This window comes from Rhamphochromis sp. 'chilingali' (assembly GCF_963969265.1).
Source record: "Rhamphochromis sp. 'chilingali' genome assembly, chromosome: 22".
Lineage (NCBI taxonomy): Eukaryota > Metazoa > Chordata > Actinopteri > Cichliformes > Cichlidae > Rhamphochromis > Rhamphochromis sp. 'chilingali'.
The window spans coordinates 13,868,164-13,894,552 of NC_137950.1; the positions used below are offsets into that span (position 1 = coordinate 13,868,164).

The window sequence follows — 26,389 nt, forward strand, 5'->3', positions numbered from 1 at the left end:
TGTGCTTGAGCAGATTTGAGCCTTCATAAAGAATACACAATATACATAAATAATCATGAAATAATTTTTTAACAGACATAAAATGTAATCAGAATAAACAACTTTTACAGCAAGGATCACTATATTTTATTTGATTCAATCTTGACAGTGTGCTCTCCTCATTGTGACGTCCACTGCTTACATTCACTGTTTGGCTCATAATTTGAATTTCATATTCGTTGCTGTCCAGTTTCTCACTTCTCTGGCTCTTTGTAAACTGTGAAAGAACAAGAGAGATAGTGGTTGTCAGCTTTTGTTAGATTGGAGTCCAAGTGTGATGGCAATCATTGTTTTGTTGTAAAGTGTTTAGCAGAACCATCAAGACTCATCCTGTCCTAAAATAACCAAAGTTCCTCCTGTTCCTTCATCTGTCCTCCTCTACCCGCTCAGACGGTTGCCCAGTGTTCTTACCTCGGACATCAAGTGTGCACTCCACTTCATCCTTGCCCAGTTCATTGACAGCCATGCAAGAGTATTTCCCTCCATCGAAGGTGCTGGGCTTTCGAATGTTGAGGGTCAGAACTCCTTGATTGTTCTGCATCAAGTACTTGGGATCCTCCCCAATAATCATCTTGTTCTTCATCCAGACAATCTTAGGCTAAGATTTGAACAAGCTGAGTTAAGAAAGCTAAAGCTAAAACTTCTTGGCTAATTAGTGGACTCAATTTTTAACATGTGCTTTTACCTTAGGAAAGCCTTTGACAGCACAGCTGATAGCAGTGCTGTAACCAGCCACAACACTTCTATCCACCAGCGGCTGAGTAAACTTGGGAGAGCAGCACATGTCTTTCTCCTTGTAGGGCTTTGATTTGAGTTCCAAGCCTTCAGAAGAGGGTGGGAAGTAAATCAGGGAAAAAAGGTTGCAAAAATCAGAAATGAACTGTATGAACTTAAACATGCAGCTCACATGTTTAAAAAGAACAACAAAAATACAACTTTGCCACTAAAAATATAAAGTACTTCTTTGAATTATATGCAGCATGAGTATATGAAATCAAAAGTTTACTTATTTATTAAATAGAAAATCATTAAGGATAATATGGTTGGTATAAACTGAATATACACCAATGAACTAAAGACCAAACACCACTGGAATAAATGGCTTACACTGTACTTATAACTTGGCTAACTCAGATGTATTTAGATGACTTAAAATCAGCATTTTAGGCCTAAATATGTGTTCAACTGCATGTAAATATTGGAAACACTGTCATACCTGTTTTGCCAATCACAGCCGTGTTCTTGCTCATGCGCGGCTCCTCGCTCAGGCCACAGAGATTTTCGCTGTAGATGCGGAACATGTATTCGTTGCCCATGACCAGATCCGAAACTGTGCAGTTTGTTCGTCTATTGTGCTCATAAACAGTGAACCATTCCTAGAAAGAGAAAAGAAGTGATAATATTATATTAAACCACAAAATCCCCCACAAATCTAGCATGGAGAACAAACCAAGTGTTGCTAAAGGTAAAAGAAGCAGCATTTGGTAGCTAATGTTAGCAAACCCAAGATTCAGATTTGGCTCCTTCTCTGATGCAAAGACGACAAGAGTAAGCAGGATTGGCCAGAACAAATCAGTGAATCAGATAAATAGCATGTTATTCTGTAATTCTCCATAAAGCATAAATAAATATGCTTTTGTGCGAATGCAGCCAAAGCACACACTTCATCCTGTCAGCTGTGATCTCTCTGCTTTGAATGCATGAAGCAGGTTGGTCAAACAGACTCGCAAGACCTGCAGCTCTTCATAAATCCACTAAGCTATAAACTGTTTATATAAACAGATGTCTGCATAATCTGTAGGCAGGGGCCAAGATTTCTGGTTTGCTTGTATATCACGTTCTGTTGACCAATCACGCTTGAGCAGGCTTTGGCAGCATGCCGATAAAACGGTCTATGTGGAGAACAAAAGAAAGGCCGCATTTGTTAAAAGGTTTTATTTTAACTTGGAGTTAGGAATAATCCTTGATTGCAAAAGTTAAAAATTAAGTTAAACAGTATATAACAAATAGCTTAAATAAGCAGAATGATATGTAGCACAATAAAATAGAATAGACCATGCCAAAAGAAACTAATCTGAAACCACAGTAGATACAACAAAGTTAAATAAAAACGTGAATAAAGTAAGAAAGCAGTGTCCCTGCAGGTAAAGTGAGTCATGAGCGATGATTCAGAGAGATAACGTCCTGCGTAGTATACAGGTCCTCGCTGGACATCTTGGCAGGTGACTGTGGCGCTGACGAAGACTGAAAACACCCCCATTTCCCTTTCTCACCTTGGTCTTCATGTCTGCCTTCTGGATAGTGTATCCAGAAATATCACAGTTGCCATCATCCTTGGGGGGGTCCCACTCAAGTGCTGCATTGAAGCCCCAGACGTCAGTCACCTTCACATTCAAAGGTGGCCCAGGCTTGTCTGTTTGGGGTTAAACTTTTATTAGTGTAAGCTTCTAAACTCTGATGAATATTGCATCATTTCGTGTGCCGTTGGGCTAAGTCGTCTAGAGTCCTGGGAGTCATACCAACAATCCTGATGTTAATGCTGGCCCTGTCCTCCATGTTCTCAATCTTCAGAACCAGCTCATATGTTCCAGAGTGCTCTCTCTCTGCTGAGCGAATGAACAGAATGCTGTCCACGTTTGAGTTACGCACGTTGACCATCTTCTCGTCAAGCGGTTTGCCATCCTTGAACCAGTTTGCGACGGGGCGTGGCTTGCCCTGTGGTGCAAAAACATAATCAAGTTTTATGACTTAAAAAATGTAGCTTCAGGTTGTTTTTTTTTCTTCATACTTTCAATACTCAAATTATTAAAACGATGCACAAAACAAAAAAACAAACAAACTAAAAAACTAGGTTTTGTTTTATAAAGTAAGCTCCTAATTTATTATTCTAATGCTTTTTAGAACATAAGAAAAAAACTAAATTTGGTTCTCACTAAGATATCACTGTTACTGATTGTTATACTGATTAGTGCACAGAAACTCATCCTTTCTAACCTGGAAGGGGATAGTCAGGTTGATCTTCTCTCCCACTTTCCTGATGTACTTTGTTCTCAGGTCACGAGGAAGGCGGATCTTTGGATGTTCTGAAGAAGAAACAGACATCCTGTTTAAACTTCTTATCATAACATGAGTATGAGTATGAGTCTCTGTGGTCAACACAAAGAAAAACTATGCTACACCCAAATGTGCTATTTACATTTATACTTGCTCACTTTATTTGGCTGTGAATCTGACTCACTCACCGACGATCTCACGGATGGTGACGGGCTGTGACATTATAGCAGGAGGACTGCGCCCGGCAATGTTTACTGCCACCACCCTAAAGTTGATCTTCTCTCCCACCGGGAGGCCGCGCACCACAAATCCCTGTCTCTCGCACAGCTCCTGGTTTGCCACCACCCACTCAGTGTCTACGTTAAAAGAAAACTTCATGTATTAAATTAAACTAAGTGTGATCTGTGTCTCTTTCTTTTTTTCATTCATTCAGCTGTTTTCATTTATTACACGTAAATATACGGCATTATCACCTCCTTCCTTGCAGTATTCAATAATGTAGCCGTCGAGGCCCCCAGCTCCAATCTTCTCTGGGGCGAGCCACTTCAAGCTGCAAGTGCTGTCTGTCACATCGTGGACTGTCAGACGCGTTGGCTCGCTTGTTGGGGCTGAGGATGACAGGAAAGGAGACTCAAGAGAATCAGTGACTGGCTTCACTGAGCAAAGGAGGGACAGGGAGTTACTGAGAAAGAGGACGTAAGGACGACTGTGAAACGTACCAATAGGCATGAACGGTTTGGAGCTGAGACTTGGCTGAGACATGCCAATGCTGTTGACAGCGAACACCCTCATCTCATACAGAACACCTTCAATCATCCTCTTAGCCTCGTATGTGGTTGATTCGTACACGTCAAAGTTGAGCTTTGTCCATCTGGAAGAGCCTTTCTTCTTCCTCTCCATGAGATAACCTGGTGGAGTAATAATGCAGTTACATGAACAGGTTGAATAATAATTTTGTTTTCCTTAAACAAATTAATATAATGCATGTTCCACCTTTAACTGGTGCACCGCCATCAAATTTAGGAGGGTCCCAAATAATGGAGGCGCAGTCCTCTCCCACTCCTGTGCACTTGATATTCTCAGGGGGGTCGGGCACATCTGATAAAAAGATTGCAGTTTATTTAAATACAACAGAGAAGACAGGTCAAACTGGTATTTGCAAAAAAACATCCCTTTTCTGCTGCCCACTATGAGGGGAAACCAGCTGATGTTATCCTGTAAAACCTTCACTTACCCACAATCTTCAGAAACAGCACAGCCTTGTCCTCTCCGGCAGGGTTGGCGACAGTGATGGAGTAGTTGCCCTCATCGTCTCTCTCCGCCCCCTCTATGACAAAGCAGCTGAGGTCTTTCCTGGACTCCACCCTTACACGTCCTTCAGTGTCTGTGATTGGCTAACACACGATATTAAAGCAGTTAAAACATGCCTAACAATTAGGGTTTACTTGTAACTTAAAGTTGGGCTAATAGAGATTAGAGTAGGGGTATCAAACATAAGGCTTCGGGGCCAGAATAAACCCACTCACATATCTAAACCAGCTGAAGGCAGAATCTTCTGACTGTTCATTGTTTTTTGCACGAGGAAATATTGTGTTGCAAGTCTTTAAGAGTGGATCACATCATGGGAAGGGGCTGTCTGTGAACTGTTAATTTTATCCAAGCCAGAGGTCTGAATCATCCTCTGTTTTACAGCCAAAGACATTACTCAGGGCCTGCAGTACCACACTGAAGTGAGGCGGTTAAGCCAAAGAGCTGTGCCAGTGCTTTTCATAAAGTTACAGCAGTAGTGTTTCTTTGTAATAAGACAGAAGACAGAGCAGGAAAAAACTGAGGCATGGCGCATTTATGAAGCTGCACTTCTTTTTCTGAAGACATCTCAGACTTTTCATCATCTTTTTTGTGGATGGATAGTTCATAAAGTGTGACCATTACAAGAATGTATTGTTTATACTGCAGGGAGATTTATCTTTTTTATTCACTTTTTACTGTCCACTTGTTCTGCCACTTCAGTCTGCTAGTGATGAAATGGTGGCACATGAACTAAAACGAGTGTTAGCTGGTGGCACTTGTGCAAACCAGAAGGGCATGAATGGACCACTTGGACTGAACTTAGGTTGAGTGTAAAATAAGAAGAAGGGAGCTGTCTTAGTATGACACTGATGGCACCTAAGGTCTGCTCATAACTCCACATGTTATCATTAAATTATATTCTAAAAAGTTTTCATTTCCACACATGTCCTATTATTTAAGTTGTCAAGTTATGCAATTAGTTATTAGGAGCAGAACCACGCCTTCTTCAAGCTGTTCGTCTCGTTTACGTGCCCCACCCTCTCTCACCTTTTCAATTCTTTAACTTCTTCACTTCTATTTAGTACATGGGGACTTGCAAGGCCCAGGAGCCGCTGTCAGTCCCTTTTGAGGCTTTCCCAAAACCACAGCTCAATTCATGTCCAAGCCATTCACCTTTACCTACCTAAATGCTGACAAACTGAAAATGAGGCCCAGCTAGTGAACTAAGAATATTTCCTTTACAATTTTATCTCATTTTTAAGTTTGCTAAATCTATATGTCCATATATCTAGTTTAGTTTTAGTTAACTGCAGCTATTTTTTGGAGCCCTTACATTATCTCCTTTGGACCAGACAACAGTTGGAGCTGGCTCGCCAGTGATCTCCACATCCAGACGAAGCTTGTTCCCAGCTACCACGATGATAGTGTTTTGGGAGACCATGTTTCCAGTGGTGTCCAGGTGGATTTTTGGAGGTTCTGGTTAAAATACAGCATTCAAAGAGAGTCATCAATCAAGTAGGCTGTCTTGGGTTTGAACTATAAACAGGATGTTTAATTAAGATGTAAATTACAGGTACCTACCTTGCCTAGGCACATAGTCGATCTTAATTTCTGTTATGAAAGAGAAAAGAGGTGACAGTATTATCCAGGCTGCTGGTGACTAATTTTTCCACAGCAGGACCTTTGTAATTGTTCGGTCTTTCTCACCCAAGAAGTTCAGTTTGGCAGAAAGTGACAGGGCATATCCATCAGGTACAAATGTGTAGTCTCCAGCATCCTCTGGCTTCACATTATCAATGACCAGTCGGTGAAACCTGAGACAAGCAGTGCAAAAGATATCATGTAGTTTTATGGAAACATCTGTGTCAATAAAACCCCCCAACTTTGTTCACATGAAGGCAAAACCGTTTGGTATCGTCTTTTCACCTTCCAATGTGGGTCATTTTGATGCGCTCGCTTGGCAAGACCTCCACGCCATCTTTGTACCACTTTCCTGTGACCTTGTCGTCAGACACTTCACACTTGAACATAGCCTGATCTGTTGCCCTGACTGTCAGATCAGCGATGTCCTGCAACACCTCCAGTTCCTTTTCTGAGGAAGGCCACAAAAGCATAGATCAGGCAGGAGACAGACTGTGTAAGTGTAGCAGGAGAGGAAATAAGGACACCCACTGATCCACTCATCTTGACACCCACTGCCATGAGTTGTTACTTTGTTTTTAAAGAGAGGTGCTGAGCCCTTGGGCCAGCAGTCTTCTGCAGTGAACGTTTAAATGAGAGAAACCCTTGGCTACTGTATATATATTACCTTTTGATACACATGTGTGAATGCTCTAAAAATATTATCATTATTAGCTTGGCTTTTCTAAAAGTTTATGTTTTACTCTCACTCAAAACTAAAATAAAGACGTGAGATTATTATGATTTCATGTGGTACCTTCCACCTCCAGTTCTCCTTTGGTATGACCCCCATTTGTCCAAGCGTGGTACATTCCGATGTCATCCAGTGTAGCTTCATGAATGATAAGTGTGTGCTTCTTTCCATCCTTCTTAAAGCGATATTTTGAATCTTTGTCTTTGTGAATCTCTTGGTCTTCAAAAAACCTGGAAATTAATATAAAACAGATATTTTTTAAAAGTTGTCACTAAAACTCTCTAAAAACAAACTGTAAGGTGAAACCAGCTCTAACTTTACAAGTCACACTGCAAAATGACTTTGGAAATGTATGATTTTAGATTAATCAAGATTTTACAAGATAATATAAATCTAGCTGTGTATACCACGTTTTTAAAAATATAATTAATTTCATTCATTTGCTCTTTGTGCTTTTTATTAGGTTTTTCAAAATGCACCTTTAAATAAGAAGACACAATATTAAATTTAGCGACGCTGTATCAAAATTATCTCAAAAATAAAAACTCCAGTGAAACAAACTGAAATAAACTTCAGAATTTGAGCTTGAAATGCTTTTGTTGACTGACGATGTTCAAAGCCATCTAACTTCCATATCAAAATCTACACATTTGGTTGAATTTGTGACAAAATCTCCTGAATCAAGCAGATCAAATAGCCTCCACACATTTTGACCAGAACCAAGATTTCCTACAATATAGTTTCATCTGATATGAAGATGAGAAGGTCACGTTTCTCTTATGGTTCCAGCGCAGCATTTTAGGTTGAAGTCTGAACTTTGACCGAGTCATTACAACACTTCCTGCTGTTCTTAGAATCATTGTCCTGCTGCATGACCAAATTTGGGCTAAGTCACCTCACATTTGACTTAGGAATACTTTAATATACAGATGAGTTCATGGTCAGCCAGATCATTAACCCTCCACTACCGTGCTTGAGAGTTGGTTTGAGGTGTTTGTGCTGATATGCTGTGTTTAGTTTTTGCCACACACGGCCCCGTGTATTATAGCAAAACATCTACAATTTGGCCTTTGTACAGTGTACATTGTTCCAGAAGTCTTGTAGCTGATTCAGATGCAACTTTTTACACTTAAGCTGTGCTGCCATGTTGTTTTTAGAGGCTTTCCCCTGGCAACCCTTCCAAACAAGCCACACTTGTTCAATCTTACTCTAATCTTATTCTCATTAATCTTATCATTTTAGGTGCTAAAAGAGGCCTGTAGATTCATCTTTTGCAGGTTTGAGTATTGCATGGACTAACTTTGGGGCGACTTTGCTGAGACATTTGCTCCTGGGAAGATTGTGACATTGTGTTAATGTACATCTGAATGCTTCAGATCACCAAACTGCCAAATCTTTTCTTTTATAGCGCTCACACTTGCTGATTGATGACTAATTGATAACTAATCAAGTGTATTGTCCTCTTATGCACGCGGTAATGGTGTTCTTACGTTTTTTGGAGAACTTTATGGAGTCCTGTGAAAACTATTGTTTTCTACATGTGACTTTAAATCAGGGGTGGGCAATTCCAGGCCCCGAGGGCCGGTGTCCTGCAGGTTTTAGATCTCACCTTGGGTCAACACACCTGAATCACATGATTAGTTCATTACCAGGCCTCTGGAGAACTGCAGGAGCTAGTTTAGCCATTTAAATCAGCTGTGTTGGTTCAAGGACACATCTAAAACCGGCAGGGACACCGGCCCTCGAGGCCTGGAGTTGCCCACCCCTGCTTTAAATGCTTTTGTAAAAAGAACAAGTTAAAAAACTTTCAGCATATGTACATAACCTGAATCTTTATTGCTGATAATGTGAATTTCACTCACCACATCACGTGGGCACCCTCTTCCGACACCTCTATCTCAAACTCCACTCTTTCTCCCACAACCACGTGATAGTCATCCATCAGCTTGGTGATAGTCACAGGGGGCTCTGAACACAACAGAGGAAGATTTTACAATTCATGAACCAAGCACTGAAACTTCACTTTTCATGCTTTGGGACAAGACGTGCTGCTTTACTGTATTCTCAGATCGCTACTGTTACCAAACAAGCAGAAGAGAAAGTGCACCTTTGACAAACACCTCTGTGAAACACTTGTCTTCCCCAACCACGCACTCATATGCAGCATCGTCTGCCAGGGTTGCCTTATTTATGGTGAGTGTTCTGACATTGCCGCTCACCTCCATGATATACCTTAAAAAGACAGTGTTTTTTCATCAAAAAGAAAGCACCTCTGAAAGTATTTCCACTACTGTATAGTATCAGATCCTTCCGTTTTAAAATGTGGATTTGAATCAATCTTATGACAGTTGCAGTGGTACATATTTTGTCTAGCAAAGCCAACACATATATTACAGTTTTCTGCCAGGATACAGTATTTTTCCCACATTGGGACATTTAAGGAAACAGAGATCTTTGTCCTGCTTGAGTTTCTGGATTTGGGGCATATGATGTCTTGGCAGTATGACTTGCTTTAACCCACTGGGAGGCCTCTTATGACTGCCTAAAAATAAAACATGTTGATGGCAGCATCGTTTCTGACTGTGTCGCACAGATAATTTTAGCTTGATATTTTTAAGCACTGCCCACCAAGTCAATCTAAGCTTGATGATCTGATGATATGACACACTACTGTTTAATTAAGCCGTACCCTGTACAAAGCACACAAAAAGATGCGTGTGGATAACTGGTGTGTGTGTGTGTGTGTGTTTATGCTTTTAATCATACTTGGCTGAGGGTTTGATCTCCTGACCATTCTTCAGCCATTTGACCTGAACATTGGGATCCACCACTTCACACCTCAGGGTAATTTTCTTGCCCTTTTCCACTGAGTAGCAAGATTCAAGCTTCTTCAGGAAAGCTGTAGTTGAAAACACACAGAGAAAAACCTTAAATTAACTCATTAACTCACGTATGTCATACCCGCTCAGCCTCATAGTGCCCATCCTCTTGCCTTCTTCTTTCTATCCTTTTCCTCTCAATCATATTTGCAATACTCCTCCACTTCTTCCCCTCCCTTCCGTTAATTGACCCGACTTACCCTCGCTATGTATAACAGGCTCGGCCTTCATTTTTTTCAGACGCTTCAGCATGCCCCTCAGGTCAGTGATGCCATACTCAAAGGCGATTTTCTCATACTCGCTTGGGTGGGCACTCTTAAGCAGTTCCCACACATCTATCTCTGGTTCTACTTTTTCAGGTTTCTTCTTCTTCCTGGCAGAGAAATAAAAGGGGGTTTCTTAACAGGTAGGGCAGAAGAAGCACAAAATACAATGAGGAAATCATACTGTCTCCTCGATAAACAAAACAATGTCAAGATTCTCACTTAGCAGCTTTGAGCAGAGCGCTGAAATCCAGATCTCCCTCATCCTCTCCAGCGTCACTGCATGTACAGAATCAGACTAACTGTAACACACATAATGCATTTTGCCATGGCACAACATTAAGTGTACTATACTGTCAAACCAATGTGCTGTGAGACATGTTCACACATATATACACAGAAAAAAACATTTTAAAAAGTCTATGCATGCATTTTCCACACGATGAAACACAAACCCCAGAGCACTTACGCTCTCTTGAAGGCAGACAAAATATCTGCCTGCTCGTCCTGATGTGCAGCTGTAATAAGAGAAGTTGCAGAGAACGCACATTATTCCTGGATCAGATCAAAACATCAGTATGTATAGAATCCGTGGCAGCCTTAGCAGGCGCGAGTCTGTTTTCACTCACCCTCAACAGAGATCTCAAAGGTGGAGCTGTCACATTTGTCTTTTGAAGTCACTTCACACCTGTAACCACCAGCGTCTCCAGGGACCACTTTGATGACCTTCATTTCATAAGTATAGATCTTAGGGAGAAAATATTCATTAGTTCTTAGCTATTTCTGAAGGAAGAGGATCGGCCAACACGGTACAAAAAAAATATCTATGTCTCTCTTTGACACACACTTTAGTATTTCTGTCGTAAGTTTCTTTGAACTGCAAATGTTTTCCAGCCTTGCTGCCAAGGTCCAGCCACTTGCCCTTCAACCATTTCATGGTGGGTTTTCTTGTCAGGTTGGTGGAGTCGACCTTGGCTATGAAAGTGACATCCGTTCCTGCCATTCACAAGCAACAGTTAATTCACATGACATTATATACTCAGATTGCATATTACGGATTACTGGAGACAGCAATAACACAAGCATTCATTTGTGTATCTAACCTGCGACAGCGACTACATTATCCGGCGGTTTCTCCACAAAGAGCCCAGTGAGCTCAGTAGACTGAGGCTCTGAAAAGAAGGAGTAAAAAAGATTTGTTAAATCAGTAAATCATTAAAATCTGGAGCCCATTTTTATAGATTCATTTAAGACATGTGCTGCAAAATAACATACAACAAAAAATAATGTTCAAAATGCCAAAATGCAAGAGACACGGTGAATGGTTTGGATATATCTTTGCTTATACGGAGGATCTAAAGTACATATAAAACACATACAGTATAAGTCACATTGTTTCTGAACAATGATACTTCCATGCACGATGGGGGCACTTTTTGGACACTTGCTTGCTGATAGAGCAAGCTCAGTAACAGCAGATGAAGTGTCCTGCTTGTTCAGGCAAGCAAAACGTACAGAAATACACAATCACTATATAAAAATCTGAAACTATTAACAAATGCACCTGGTGTCCTTTATGCATCAGCTTTTTTCTACCATCATCCAAGATTTGGCATTCAAGGTGCTACTCTATAAACAATGCACACTTGTAATTGGCATTAGGTTCTTTTGTTGCGTCCTACTCTACAGTGCAGCTCTCTGCTTTGTTTTCTGACAGGGAAAATAAATGTGCCTAATAAATTCAGTTTACTAAACAATCACAGCCAAGACTTGGCTTGGAAGCCATGAGAAGCTACTCAGGAATACAATCTCCTCTTTGAGCATGACCAACACATAGCTGGCACACATCTGAATTTCATCACGTTTTCACGCATTGCATTGTCACAGTCCTGCACTGTGCTTTCACATCGTCCTCATTCTCCCTCCAGTGCAGGGTCTGCTACAAAAAACAATTATCCCACTTTCACATTTGAAAGTATAACACTTCTAAGTTATACTGTACCATAAGTCTGTATAAACTCAAGGTAAGTAAACAACAGTTACACAATGATTATTTTAGAGTCATTGCATCGAAACAACACACAGTAAAATGCAACGATTCTCTCATAATGATAAGATCATGATCTCAGTAGTCATGATCTGAGCTTCAAATAATCAGTTTAATCATCAAACATCGAATCTAATATTTGAAATTATCTTGATTACTTCAGCTGGACTGATTTCCAAGGCTGCAATCAAATCAGATACTTTACCCCACACAGAGCAACAACAGAACACCCCATGCTGCCTGAATAACAACACCCCCCCTCCCCCCCCACAAATATTACACAAAAATCCCAAGCCAGCACTGAGTTTAATTCACATTCAAACTGCTTAGTATTTACAAAAAAAAAAAAAAAAAAAAAGCTCAAGTGTTTATGGGAAAAAAGGTAGATCAGAATCCAGGTGTGGGTTACAGCGGTCAACTGAGAAGAAGTGATGTCCAGTCAAGTGGCACAGAAAGCACATGCTAAGGTTTTATCTATTAGGACATTATTATATAATAATAATTATAAATAACACAGTCCATATCAGGTTCTTAAATTATTTAAATACAACTAATGACATATTATAGTGTCCCACAATTTGTTAATTAAATAAATAATAATTTAAAAAGGCATTTTAACTTACTTTTTTGTAAAAAGTAAGTTAAAAAGCAGAAGCAATTTGTTAAGCGCCACCTTAGTGCTTCTATGGGAATTAAGATGGTAAGTAGCAACCAGGTGTTGTTGATCAAATGCGCTTGGTTAAATGTGAATAAATGTTGAATGCAAAAATTAAAAGAACTTGAATTTATAATTTATATACTGCTTTTAAATAGAATCAAACGACAACATTAATCTCACATACTTCACCAAATAAATCATTGAGGTGTGATTTAGATTTAACTTAAAAATCTATTTTTATATCCTGTTCTTATAAGTTATAAATCTAATACGTAGTATAAACTTAGTATAAATTTTGTTGCAATAAATTCAGCCAAGGGAATGTTGGATTCCAATACTTTTTTTTTAATTGGCAGTAACTTTTTTGCAGACATCCATTACTAGTATGAGAGCCCCGAAACAAACTGCAGTTGGCCAAGTGATGATAATCCCCCCACACATTATACCCCTGTGAGCATGGCTTTAAACAGCCTTGGTATGATAAGCACTTCCCACACAGAAATTGACTCTTAAGAGATACATTAAAGGCAAACTCAACTCAGAGGAGTGGAATAAACTTTCTGTAGCCAGGACAGGGGATCAAAGAAACGGCAGACCTGAAAATATTTTAAAAATCTATAAATCTATATTTAAAATGTGGACTGTATACAAAAGATATTTGACCCCCCTGATGATTCTTTGAAATTAAATTTAAATGCCCTGAGTAATTACTGCATGACTAAATCAGTGCACAAACTCAGCCATATGCCACAGTGTTGAGTCAATGATGTTGTTCAGCCTGATGTATTAATAACATTGATCTTTGAAAAAAAAAAAAGACTTCTCAGATCTGACTTAATGAGGATGAAAAATATATTTTTTAGTGACATTATGTTGAATTATTAAGATAAATTAGTCTAGAATTTGATATAGACATCATAGCTTCTACATTAGGCTGATTTTGGTACATTTCTTCAGATTCCCTCTGTTTCTATCTTCATCCTGGCTGCGTTTGTCTGTATTGCTAACCAGAATGGTGTGGCTTGGTGGATTCGTGGTGGACGATGGTGATGATGAGAAACTGTACTCCCAGTGTTGGGGTGAAATATGGCCGACAGCTTAAGATCAGTGGTTCTTATGTTTCCCTTTGAAGGTTTTGCACATGTTCAAGGTTTTTTTGTCTTTGTTTCATGCTCCAGTTTTTCCCACTCACACTCTACCACTAAGCTTACCCTTTCTTCTCTTATATATGTGCCATGCTGAGCTGTGTCTGGATCATCTGCAGTACAATGTACCTTTCCTCCCTCTAGGCAAATGTTGTCACAGCAGGAGTAGCTTGCTGAGTTCCACATTCAGCGATGGGCATTCATGACATCAGAGGAGATGCACACTTATGAATGGTAGGAAAGGAAAAAGCTGTGGTCATACATCCACCGCTGGCCACATTTGACAGGAAATTTATAGAGGTGCCCAATTTATTATTCATGACCTCATATTGACTCTCTAGCCCACTTTTTGCTTGGCAGGCCACTACTTTCTGGTATGATTCAGCACAGCAACCAGCCTTCCCTACATGGCTGCCTTGTTGTGAGGACACAAAACAGTCTTGACACGTTTGATAGAGTCTGTGACTTCTCATCTTTCCTTTGCATACCTCCACGTCCATCATCTGTGTATTTCCAACAGTCCAAAAAAGAAACACTTTGGCAATCGTCCTGGTAATACTGGCATCGCTCCCAAGGTCCAGTCTGCCAGTCTTAACTCCAAACATATTCCTAACATATGACAACATACACCGCAGGAAAGAGTTTACATTTCTCAGTTGCCACTAATGCTGCACCTTACCTCATACTAAGAACACATAGATGTTCAAATTGGAAAAGGAAAACCCTTATAAGTGCTGTGTTTCCCTGTTAAGCACAGCAAGTCTTGGACATTTTGCACACGTCTGAAAAAGTACACCAAGGAATTAGCAACCTTCAGCTCCCTGGGGCCTTCACCCTTCCAGAACCATTCCATGCAATCTCCATCTAGTTCATAGGTGTCAAACTCTGGCCCGCGAAGCCATACCAAATTACTATTAGAGCTGGCCTACTGGTATTATACAGCTAATATATATATCGTTTAGTATTAAGCTTTGCTTGTTCCATATTCAGTTTTTCAGCAAAACTTGTTTGAGTCCATAAGAAAAGATTCATTCTTATACCTGGAGGAAGATTTTGTTTTTCAATAAATATTAGCGTTAGCCCGCGACTTTGTTCCAGTTTTGAATTTTGGCCCACTGTGTATTTGAGTTTGACACCCCTGATCTAGTTAGTCAAAATAGAGCAGACGTTCAACTGATCACTCTGGCATCACTAAGGCAGATGGGGACAGCTTTGTATCAAGAGCTCTTAAATTTTTCTTGTAAAACCTGAGCTGCAGCGCTGTAGCAACACTTTTAGATTTAGCCTTTATGACACTTTAACGAAGTTTAGTTAGTCAAACATCTCAGATCCTTTGAGCTGACAACACATGAGCCTATATGCAGATCACATGCTCTCTGGAGGAACTGCGTTTGATAATGTCTTGGATGACCTCACTACCTGACCTCTCCTTGCAGTTTCCTAATACAGCATGATGTTAAATTTGAGAAGCAACCATAAAAAGTGTCATAACATCAGATGACACTTGGCACGTTAACAGCAACAGCTGCTATTGTGCCCCAATGAGTGCCGCACACGAACCACAGCTGTGTTTCCACTCTCATTGTTTAAATTGCCTGAGGGACAGAAGCACAAGAGGGTTGGTATCATAGGTCACAGATGGAGAGACAATAATTTTCACATGGAGAAACAAATTCTAAATTGCTGAAAGAACATAAACAAAATAATTTGTCTGTGAGTTGTCTGGTAGCATCAGTGGATACCACCAGTAGGGGACAGAAATGGATGAATGACATAAGAACGCTGTCACACACTAGGATGCCTACAGTGTTTTCTCTTTCTGAAGCTGCTACTGAGATAGATACACAGACAAGCCATCTTTAAAAACACTGGGAGAAAAAGTTAGGCACCAAATGATCTGACATATCAGGATGACATACTGCTGGCAGAGAAGAAAAGAGAAAATAAAAAGGAGCCAAGCTGACTGGGTTTCAACATATCCAATATGACAGCATTCTGGGATCCAGTCGTGGGTTGCCAAACAAAGTGTAACCAATGACTTCAGGAGAAGGACAACCTTCTAGCACCCAAGGTTCACTTACAGAGTGAAGGTTGGACCATGCAGTTAGACACAACGTGCCCTTTAAGGTGATGGATGATGCACAAATATTTGTGCCTGTCACTCCCATCTAGTGTGATGGGGTGAATTTAAACTTTTCCTAACCTTAACCAAATAGTTACCTAAAGATAAATATGTGGCATTTAGTGCCTAAACCTAATAAGTGAGTCAAAGTGAAAAGTGTGTGAAAAACAGAAAAAACCACGAGCAACCATCTGTTTGTCTGGGTTTCTCTCGGGAAGACAAGTTAGAATCCTGCACCATGGGAAATAGCTAAGCCCGTGGCGATAGTGTGACGCTCTGGGCAATGTTCTGATGAGAAAATGTGTCATTCGTGTACATGTTTGACTCGTATCACATATCCCGTCAATCGACATTGTTGCAGACAAAGTAGAACAAGTTATGGTAATGTTATTACCTGACAGAAGTGGCAAACCTTCAGGCAAACATTGCATACAGCAGAACGTTCAAATTTGTTCATGAATTAAACATTGGAGTTTTGAGTGTTAACTCCATAGTTCCCAGTTTGATTAAACATCTGTGGGATGAACCCAGAAAACAAGTCAAAACTATGAAGACCCTACCTCACACTTTACTACTATACCTGACAGGAGCAAGGTATTCAAGTGCCTTCAGGATCTCTGAAGGTAACTGAATCCGTCCTGCTAAGTCTATCCCATGACAGGTCGGAGGAAACTGTACAATATTAGGTTATTGTTTTAAAACTTATGGCTGATAAGCACTGAGAGAAGTAGAATCTCTTTTTATAATCCCCAAGAGGAGCTCTGTGGCATACCACAGAATTTTGGTCAAACAGCTTCATGCACATTTTATGAGGTCTGTAGTGAGTGATACTTTGTCTTGGCAGACAGCAGTCTCATCGCAGACCAAGAACCTTGTGTACAAACAACTTCAATCCAAAGAAGTTTTGTATGCAACCAACTGGTTTTAATAATATATGTTGTAAAACTGAAAAAATAAAAAGCACCACAAAACCTCCAACAATGCAGCTCCCTCTCTAGGCAGTGTTTTCTTTTAGGGGAATATTGTATTTTGATATAAATATTTTGGAGGAGCACATAATGGCTAATAGATATTAATTTGTAAATAATTGGACGTGAATAAAAACAAATATTATACTACAGTATATTTCTAACTTTCTTTAAAGATATAGCACATTTAAAGGCAGCTTGAAAGAAAGGCAGATGTGAAATGTCAAAATGAGGTCAGAGGTCAAATATGACATAATATTTGGATAATAACTATGCTGTAGAATTTTAAACAAACTTAAAGAAAAAAATACATTTTATGAAATTTTTTATCTTAATTGAACTTAAAGAAGAGGTTGGAGGTCAAAGTAAAGCATAGCTCTGTATGGCATAATTATGACTGATCTTCAGATCAAACTATTGATGTTAAAGGAGAGGTCAGAGGTGAAATCTTTACATGATATTTTGTCGACAATACTTTTAAGATTTGTACTTTCCAAGTTATAAGGCTTTTTGTCAATTTTCATCCAGAAATCATAAAGTTTATTTTGAAGGCCTTGGTGGATGTAAGAAAAACATTTGTTGACTGTTAACATGACCCAACTCTACAACCCTACATAGTTTTATCAGAATTGCGTTTACAGACAGAATGAGGCACATGCAAATGCTAGGAAAACAAATAACCTCCAAAAATTTAAAAAAAGCATTAAATCTGTCCAAACTGAAGTAATCAAATGATTTCATCTAATAAACTGGACCCAGGCTCACTAAACGATATATTATGTGACAGTTTGACTAGCACATAATACCGATATTTCACTGATATTAATCTTAACACTCAAACAGATGATTTAGAAAACTATAGTTTCAGCAAACACATCAACATAAAATGCTGCTCTTTTCTTACCATCTCCATCAGTTTCTGTATCTGCTGCAGACAAGGAAGCAAACAAAACTGAAAAAAGCAGCTATGAAGCAAAAATGCTTATTGTTGCACAAAAACCACTTATTGCTGCAACAGAGACCAAGCAACACAGCAACATGGCTGTAACACAAGCACCATGCACTGTCACATTTTTCATTAAAATTCGCTAACATCCAATCCACCTTGAATATGCAAATTCAAATATTTTCCTATTAACACATTCAGAGTTGCTAGGTAGATAAACACATTAACTATGGAATTTTTAAAAAAATAGAAACAGAAACATACTTTTAAATGATGTAAATAACAAAACTGTGCAGTTTTACTCGCTACATGTGTTTCACATGTTTAGCATATAAAGCTTAAGGTTAAAGTCGACCTATTGTGCTCATTACCAGCTTTATTTCAAACTCTTCTAGAGTAGCTCCACATGTTTCATGGTTCAAAACAACCCTCATTCATTTCAAACTAGGCCTTGGTGCAGCCACATTGGTCACCCTCTGTTTGAAGCAGCTCCTCCCTTTTTAACACCTTCCTCCCTTTAAGAAAACTTTCTAATGCTTAACTCATCCTTGCAAGAAGAAGATTTGAAAAGCAGGTGGGAGCTGGTGTGCTCACTACCAGAGCAGTGTATTTCCTTCCTATGACATCATACAGATCTAATAGCAGAGCAGTTTAGAGAGCTCTGCTTACATGTACATATGGTGACCTCGGTATTTGAAACCATGACCATGTACCGAGGCAAAAAGTAAAGCATAGTAGGTCCACTTTAATTTCACACATAACATATACTATAAGGTATATGTATATAAAGTGTATTAAAAAAAGAGCCAGGTAAGAAAAATTATCACAACATGTGAAATGAATAATCCTGTTATTCATGTCATAACAGCACAGCAGTCAGATATGTTACAGTCGGTAACGTATCGCTTAGTTCTGTGAAGAAAAATCTTTGTGAAAAAAAGAAGATTTAGCCCATTTCGAGAATACACAACAAAAAGTTGCGAGGATCACCTGAGACCAACCTACAAACTTGCAACCTGAAGGAATCATGCACATACTGTAATTTTCACACATTATGTCACATATGAACTCATATGTGAGGACATTAAATTGATACCACAGGCATATACATTAAAATATAACACTCAAGGTAAATTTAGTGCCTCCATGTCAGTTCATTCCCACGATTCTGCCTTACCTCCATCTTCAGCAGGTGCATCTAAGGAAAATGAAGGGACATTAACTTGGAGTTCCAATATACACTAGAAATAGTTACTAGGTGCAGTGAAAAAGAATGTCTTTGTACATTAGACAGACACTGGGGCACCTACACATTACACCTACAGGGCATGGAAGCTCCTGGTGCGCAGTTTTTATGCTGATGTTCATGGCAGAGGAGATTTGGAGCTCGGGAGCTACTGAGAGCTATGGAAACTTTCATGCACAATCTCAGAACTCGGTGACCCTACTCGACCCGACTTTGCAATAATACTATTTACAGTTGATCATGGTTTATCCAGGAGGTAAGAAATGTCCTTCCTAGGTCCTTGATTTTATACTTCATTATATAATGTATGTGCTTTTGTGTCGTGACCCTGAATTACATAAAAGGAAGGAAAGGAATGGCTGGATGAATGGATATACTTTAGTCCTTATAGTGTATTATTCCCTGACACTAATAGACCACCACATCTTCTTCAGGATGTGGCAGAGGGAAAATGAATAATGGTTAAGTAACTAATAACAACAAATGTTGAGACCTGGAAAATGTTATATTTGGAAACGCTGCAAATGTAACAAAACCAAAAACTCACAAAAACTCATACAGTGCATGCCTGCAGTGAAATGCAAACCAAAGGTCACAGTGAGAACTCAGAGTCTACAGATGTGGAAAATGCATCCAGTTGCAGTCAGTCAATGAACTATGTTAAAATCCTCAAAGACAGCTTGTCCTGTCTGCTTCACACACACAGTTCATTTCTGTACAATCCAAAACTATTCATATTAACAAAGAAAAGAACAGTTGTTCTGAAAAGGAAAAGCAAAAGAAGGAGTAAAGACGATGATTATTTCTAATTAGAATGGTTATGAATATAAACAAACAAGCATGTTGCTTTGACATACACTGCATTCATGTGCAGATAACATGGTGTAATTTCCTTGATTTTACATAATCACAGTGTAATATTAAAGTGTCTGCTTGTAGTTAGCTCTGGTGATGAGATGTGATAGGCCAGCTAAAAAACGCAAACACACTAAATGGGAGTGGCACAACAATTTCATTATTCCATTCAGCAGTTTCCTGTTGTCTCATGATGTGATTGAATTTTAGGCCTGTCTTCTTGACTCAGTAATTGCTCAACTCATTATCTAGCAATAGCAAAACCATTTGTTCTGTATTCATCAGGTAATTAGTTTTACAGATTAGTTAAAATGCATTTTTCAACACTCAGTTCAACTCAAACCCACTCTGTGTCACTTATCAACAATGCACAAATCCTCAAAAGTCTCAAAAAAAGAAGCAAAGAAAGTCATTGTCCTTCTTCTTCTTCTTCATCGGCCTCCACTGGGGCTACAATTAGTGGATGTTTGTTGGACATAGAAAAATAAAAAATAAAACCATGACAGTCCCATAGGAAAACTAACATTAGAGACACATGGCCACACTAAAATATGGCTTGTGGAAACCAAAGCACTTCTGCCAGAGCTCTTTCTGTATGGCTACATAATTTGAAGACATTGGTTAAACAACAATTTCATAATGCATTTCATAAAATATTCTCAAACACTATAAGATAAAAATAGAGACCACACAGTCGCATGTAGGCATGCAGGAATAAAATGAAGATGCTCACTCGCTTGATAAAAAGTTTATGAATAAATAATATCAGTGGACACTGATTACACGCCATTATAAGCTGAAGCCTGCCTCTGTCTGATACATGCAGTTGACATGATATATGAGTGAAAAGTGAAAATGTGAGAGCTATAATCATGTCACCATGTGATAATGTAAGACACGCAAAAGGTCAGTTGTGGAGCAGTTTACTTACCCACCGCTGGTTTCTCTGAAAAACACAAAAAGGGGAAAAGGGTTAGAAAAATATATTCAGAAGTTATAGAAATGTACTGTGATCTGTTACATTTAAGAATCCTTTATCTGTTTTCAAAGGATCCTTCCTCTCAGGGAAAACGATATCTTTAGTAGACTTACTGTTTTGCATCTTTAATAACACCTAGTCTGACGATGGTTAAAGGTCCTGTTTGTCTGAGGGTAATGGCTTTCTACAAAATGATGACGTTTACCATGTATCTTATTTATTAGTGAAGCTACTAATCCCAGAATGTAAATTTTAAATATGGCATACGGTAAGAAGATACATTTTACATACAAAGTAGCCACTTTTTAAAAAGTAGCTTTAACAATCACATCCAATGTGATTGTTAAAGCCTAAATATGGTAAAAGCAACTTGTCAATGGAAATAGAGGCTTATAATACACCCGACTTCCACAGTGTCTTGCTGGGGGTCACTGGAGTAGCTGCTAAAGGCCAGGGATGGTATCTTATGACCTCCCTGAAGTCATACCATATTCTCTTAGCTACACAAAGTTTCCTTGAATAGCCACTCCAACTTGACCTGGTGTGGTTTACTGTCCACATGTTGTAAATTTCTGGATAAAACAGGTGTTGTGACAGAAAATATAATCATGATTTATTGTGTTTCTCTTTTTAAAAGATCTTAAATGTGTAGAATACAATACTAATACATGCCTGCATGCCTCATAACAACATTATATTTAATGCTACAACTGCATTATCTCATATGACATTGTTCTAACAAAAGGAAAAAATGAGACAGCTTGATAATTTTTTTTCAGTAGCTAGCCTTACTATACTCACGGACATCTTACTTTGAAGGAATTGATTTCTGGGGCCTGGAAATTGAACAGCTAGCTGTGGAATGCCACTGTATTACTTTCAGAGGGAATTTTCCCGTCACTGCTGCTGCTATTTGAATTCAGTTTGGATCAATGCACTGCTTGGATTCCTCCATCAGCTGATGCAGAAGTCGTCCAAATGACTGTGGTGAATGGTTATGGATAATAAATGGATAACCCGGACGTTTCCCTGCACCAGGCAGTCAAACACGTTCTCTGATGTCTTGCTTCAGCACTGCTGCCAGGAAAGATAAAAAAAAAAACCTTTCTTGCCTCATGCCACAATATCTGCATGTGCTTGCTAAATTTTGACGATTAAGCTGCTTATTGTGTTATATATGCAGTTAATGAAAGCTCTGCCACTCAGTGAGGAAGTGACAGTGGTTTCTAGTGGTGGTACTTTATTATATGGATTATGAAATCACAGATTTTGCCATCAAGAGTGACTTAAAGACAAATGTATTCATTCGCCAAGTGGACATTAATCATTTCATCATTTTAAGTTGAGGTTTTTGAACCCTTTTGAAGATAAACAGCGCAGAGGGATTGGAGAAACTTCACAGAGCAGTTTTGATTCAGCTTGCGCTCATCGTGTTTCATCAGGACACAGCGATGAAAGGAATTATGACTGTGGATCATACCATTGCTTCCAACCACTGACTACAAAACTGTCACACACTTGACTGACTGCTCTGGAGCAGTGCCACATTAAAGAGGGCATCAGACCTGAAGACCAAGAAGGAACTCTTTAGGTGAAAATGACAGATTACATAATGATTTATCTCAGCCGGGACTCCAAAACTGTTAGGCAAAACCCGATACGTCAGGGTGTGTGAAACTCTATGAAAGTAGAAAAGGTCAGGGCTTACTGCAGAGTATTTTCAGCTGTTAGTTGAGGGTGTGATCTGAGTGCTGTTAAGTGAAGTAGCACAGAAAATCTTTGAACTAATGTGGAAATGTGAAAGGTAATTCAGTTTGTGGGTAAATAGTGGTGTTGCACGCTAGGTACAAAATGTCACCAAAATTCTTTTCAACAAGAGTATTAGTTGAGAAAGTATTTAAAAAATATATTCCGTCAAATATTTCCTAGAAGCACCAAGCACAGCTTAAAAACGAAAAAGTGCCAGGTTATCTGATCTTTGTATTTGAAGCTTTGCAGTTAAGTTTGGCTTGGAATGACAGAGCAGTGGGTGGTGCAGGCAGAGTATGCAAAGTGGAATCATATTCATAACACTTTGGCTCTATATGGTGAATAACAGCAGTGCCTGGTTAGGTTTCTGGGATAAAAATAAAAGGGCCATGATTAGATCTTTAAAAGGATTAGGGCAAGGACAGATGCTGGGAAACAGAATCAAATATTACACAGTCGAATTAAGAATAATGTGTGAACAACTCCAGCAAAGCCTATGACTTTCACTATCACAATGTGGTCAGCGGGAGACCCCTTGGGGGAAAGGGTTTGGGAGGCTCAACACCCGTCAGCACAATCTTGCCCTACAAAACTCGGCTATCCCAAGAGATCTATCAGGGCAACTGAGACTGTCTGCAACCTGAGCCTGCTATCAGCTTAGTCGGTTGATTTAAGGTGATACTGAATGGGTCAATGTGGAAGATAGTAGTGAAGGTCAACAGGCAATTATATATGAGAAGGCATGATGCAATCAAGGATGTCAAATCCCTATCCTATTGGGCATTACATAATCCAAAATGCAGATTATCATATATAATAGCAACAACAGTTTTTTACCCTGAATGCTGCATTGAAAACAAGTACTGTGTATATGTTCTATGAAGTGAGTCAGCTACAGTGACACAAGCTGACCTTCATATAGGACTCACGTAAAGCTCCAGCAGTATTTGCTTATGGAGCTGCTGCAGCTGGAAGCTTGCCAGTTCAGCCAACAAGAAAGCAATCTGTGCTCTGATGTCATAAAGATATTCAGTCTAGTGATGTAATAACAACTGGCTACGTCATTATTTACTCCGTCTCAAATCTTCTTTATGGACAGATAACAAGAAAGCAGACAGGTGAAATGGGAATATCCTTGACAAATGCGTAGTATCAATAGTGAATTATTTCATTTATCAATAAAAAATGATGGCTATTTTCCATCATATTTTGTATCAATCGCTTTGTAATATATATAACATTAATACCAAAGCCACTTTCACCTCATTTAAGTTTGGTCATCTGCTTGTATTTTCTGCCATAACAGCAGACATGCTGCACAAAATACTACAAAACCATCTTTCATAGTACTCTTGTTTGTTTTTCACAACCTATAGGATATGTGTAGTGTAAATAAATATGCATATATTATTTTTAAAATAAAATTTCTCAGTTTTAGTGCACTATGTAATGATTATATATTTAACACTGAAAAAATGAAAACAAAATATAGGGAACAATTCACATTATCCATTAATTTCTACAACATTCGTGTGAATTTACTGTTATTTATATTTTTCAAGTCAACACACCTCAGTATAATGAAACTCTCTAAACTAATTACAATGAAGTATGATGTTACAAAAAGTATCTGCATACCTTCAGGGACTGGCTCAGGCATGGTTATTCCTGTGTCTTCTGTTTGCTGCTGGAAGACTGAGGGCTTGTGGGGCTTTTTTCCTTTTTATTTCTCCCCTCTCTCTCTTTCTGTTATTCAAAGCTTTCCTGGCACTCAAGTCACCCACGCCCTCCAGTGAGCGAAGAGTTTTGGAGATATGACACCCTTGGGGAGTTCAAAAAGAGACGCACCCTGAGTGAGACCTTGTTAAGGTGGAGACAAAAGAGGATAATGTGATGTTGAAAAGGGTCACATTTGCAGGATGACGAGATTAATAGGCTTACTAAACCTGTTGAGCTTTTGAAACTTTGCTGGACACATACAGAATACACTGAAACGAGTACTAGGCGATTAAGTTTTTGACACTTTATCTAGCTCCTTGCAGTGTCAGACTAATCTCTCACTTATCACCTTTTATGCTCACATTAAAATTGAGATCAACAAGCATTTGAAAGATTATCTTTAGGTTTATTTTACCTCACTTAATACTTTGTTAGATATGCTGTACTCCCTTAGATGTAAGCTATGTAGCTATATATGGTAATACATGGCTGACCCACCTAACATACATTAAATTATATATATTTGATAGATGCCTACAGTTTTTCAGAATTTAACAAGTTAGCAATCATCTAGCCTTGCATCCTTGTAAAACCTAAATAATTTGCAAATTTTTACACTGAGTACAACTATTTATAAGATTGTGTAAGAATATTTAGAAAATATACTTCATTTGCTTTCTAGCAGACAATTAGAGAAAGTGCAAAATCATTAAATATGAGAGAAGCTACTTTCCTTTAAATATGAGAGAAGCTACTTACCTTAGCACGAAGATAGAACAAAAAGGAAAAACAATTTGTCTTTAATTTCATAAAATCAAGACAATTTGCATATAAAGTAAGCATAAAAAAATTGTGGTTTCTTTATTAGCAGTGGCATGTGTTTGGTGTTTTCCTAGGGTTGCCAACTCCCTGAAAAATAAATAAGGGACACCTCGTGGCCAGGGCCGGGCGACCCAGTTGTCTTCACCCTTCCCAGTGTGGTGAATTTTCTAGCTCTTTTTTTGTGTGTGAAATTATTTTTTTAACCCTTTGACTTGAATTTGATTTAAGTAGATGTGTATTCTTTGTGATACGAACACATGTGAAACAAATGATCATTTAGCCATTTATTTTTAGCTCAAAATGACAACATTAACACATAAAACAGGTCTCCTTCTTAAACAGAAGCCTGTCATGCTTAACTTTTGAGAATATAAGTAAATCTTTCTTTAAAAGAACTCTGTCCTGCTTAACTTAAAATAATAGAAAACAATAGAAAGAAAAATATTCTTGTAACAGTGCACATTTAGTGCATTTAGTACAATCGGCTTCAGTTGAAATATTATTTCAGCTTTTCTAATGCTAATCAGCTGCTCCTGTTTGTAAACCCGCTTGTTCCCATGATTACGCATCTTAACTCATCATCATTATTCATCTATGTATTACTTTTATGTATTAGTCATCTATTTGTTGTAATCATCTATCCTTGCAGTTGTTTATTACACAAAATAAATTATATTATCACACTTCTGGCCACATAGCGCTGATATTCATTGCACATGCCCATATTAACTTTTTCCAGCCAGGTGTTTTCCTTTTCCCATTCTTCCCTTTCTCTGAGGGGAACAAACATTGCTGCTCTAATGCTGGGCTCACACTGTGCGGTTTTAGGCCCATTTTGAGCCGATTTTTGACCGATTTTGGCCTTCATCGTGCATCGTGTAGTATACGTGGGGTAACGAGAAGTGATTAACACCTCACGACCAGCTCCCGATCATCAATCGCTCGTGAGGGTCTCATCACAGCCGCTCACACTGCTCGCGCGCAAACACGTAAACGTTGGTGTAAAAGATGGAGCAGCACGGCTGTGCAGCGTGTGATCTGGACACAAGCGATGGAGGCACAACTTGTAGAACTTTGGAAAGCTCATCCGAGCCTTTTCGATGTGGCATCACAAAATTATCACGACCACAACAACCGTGAAAACAGTTGGATTTACACTGCTGCTCAATCACAGCTGCCTGATCATGTTTTTCATTAGCAATTTAGCAAAGTTGATGGTGGTGGTGTGTGTGTC

The 26,389-nt window shown here is 38.9% G+C and overlaps 1 protein-coding gene across 4 annotated transcripts; it reads right to left on the minus strand.

Annotated features, from left to right (window-relative positions):
* Positions 1-96: 96 nt before the first annotated feature.
* Positions 97-24,411, minus strand: LOC308391252 (myosin-binding protein C, fast-type-like). 4 transcript variants are annotated; one of them, XM_080873815.1, is made up of 30 exons: positions 24,253-24,411; positions 20,818-20,832; positions 18,963-18,983; positions 17,744-17,764; positions 11,003-11,071; positions 10,747-10,895; positions 10,529-10,646; positions 10,369-10,417; positions 10,122-10,178; positions 9,837-10,009; positions 9,524-9,656; positions 8,865-8,989; positions 8,620-8,725; positions 6,821-6,987; positions 6,310-6,475; positions 6,091-6,197; positions 5,965-5,994; positions 5,717-5,859; positions 4,328-4,487; positions 4,087-4,191; positions 3,813-4,001; positions 3,567-3,701; positions 3,282-3,449; positions 3,034-3,122; positions 2,559-2,754; positions 2,313-2,452; positions 1,256-1,415; positions 725-861; positions 451-637; positions 97-256 (listed from the first exon to the last, which is right to left on the minus strand). In XM_080873815.1, exons 1-30 carry the CDS (start codon positions 24,272-24,274, stop codon positions 234-236), a joined length of 3,360 nt encoding a protein of 1,119 aa, XP_080729941.1. In that variant the 5' UTR covers positions 24,275-24,411; the 3' UTR covers positions 97-233. The 4 variants fall into 4 exon arrangements, with proteins under 4 accessions (XP_080729941.1, XP_080729940.1, XP_080729942.1 ...); XM_080873814.1 differs by having other exon boundaries at positions 17,744-17,767; XM_080873816.1 differs by lacking the exon at positions 17,744-17,764.
* Positions 24,412-26,389: the final 1,978 nt, after the last annotated feature.

Coding starts and splice junctions, on each gene's coding strand:
- LOC308391252 (XM_080873814.1), bottom strand. CDS start 24,274: ATGCCTGAGCCAGTCCCTGAAG. Junction 8,990..9,523: donor GAGATCAAACCCTCAGCCAA/GTATGATTAAAA, acceptor TGTCTTTTTAAG/GTATATCATGGAGGTGAGCG. Junction 1,416..2,312: donor AGGCAGACATGAAGACCAAG/GTGAGAAAGGGA, acceptor TTCTCTTTCTAG/GAATGGTTCACTGTTTATGA.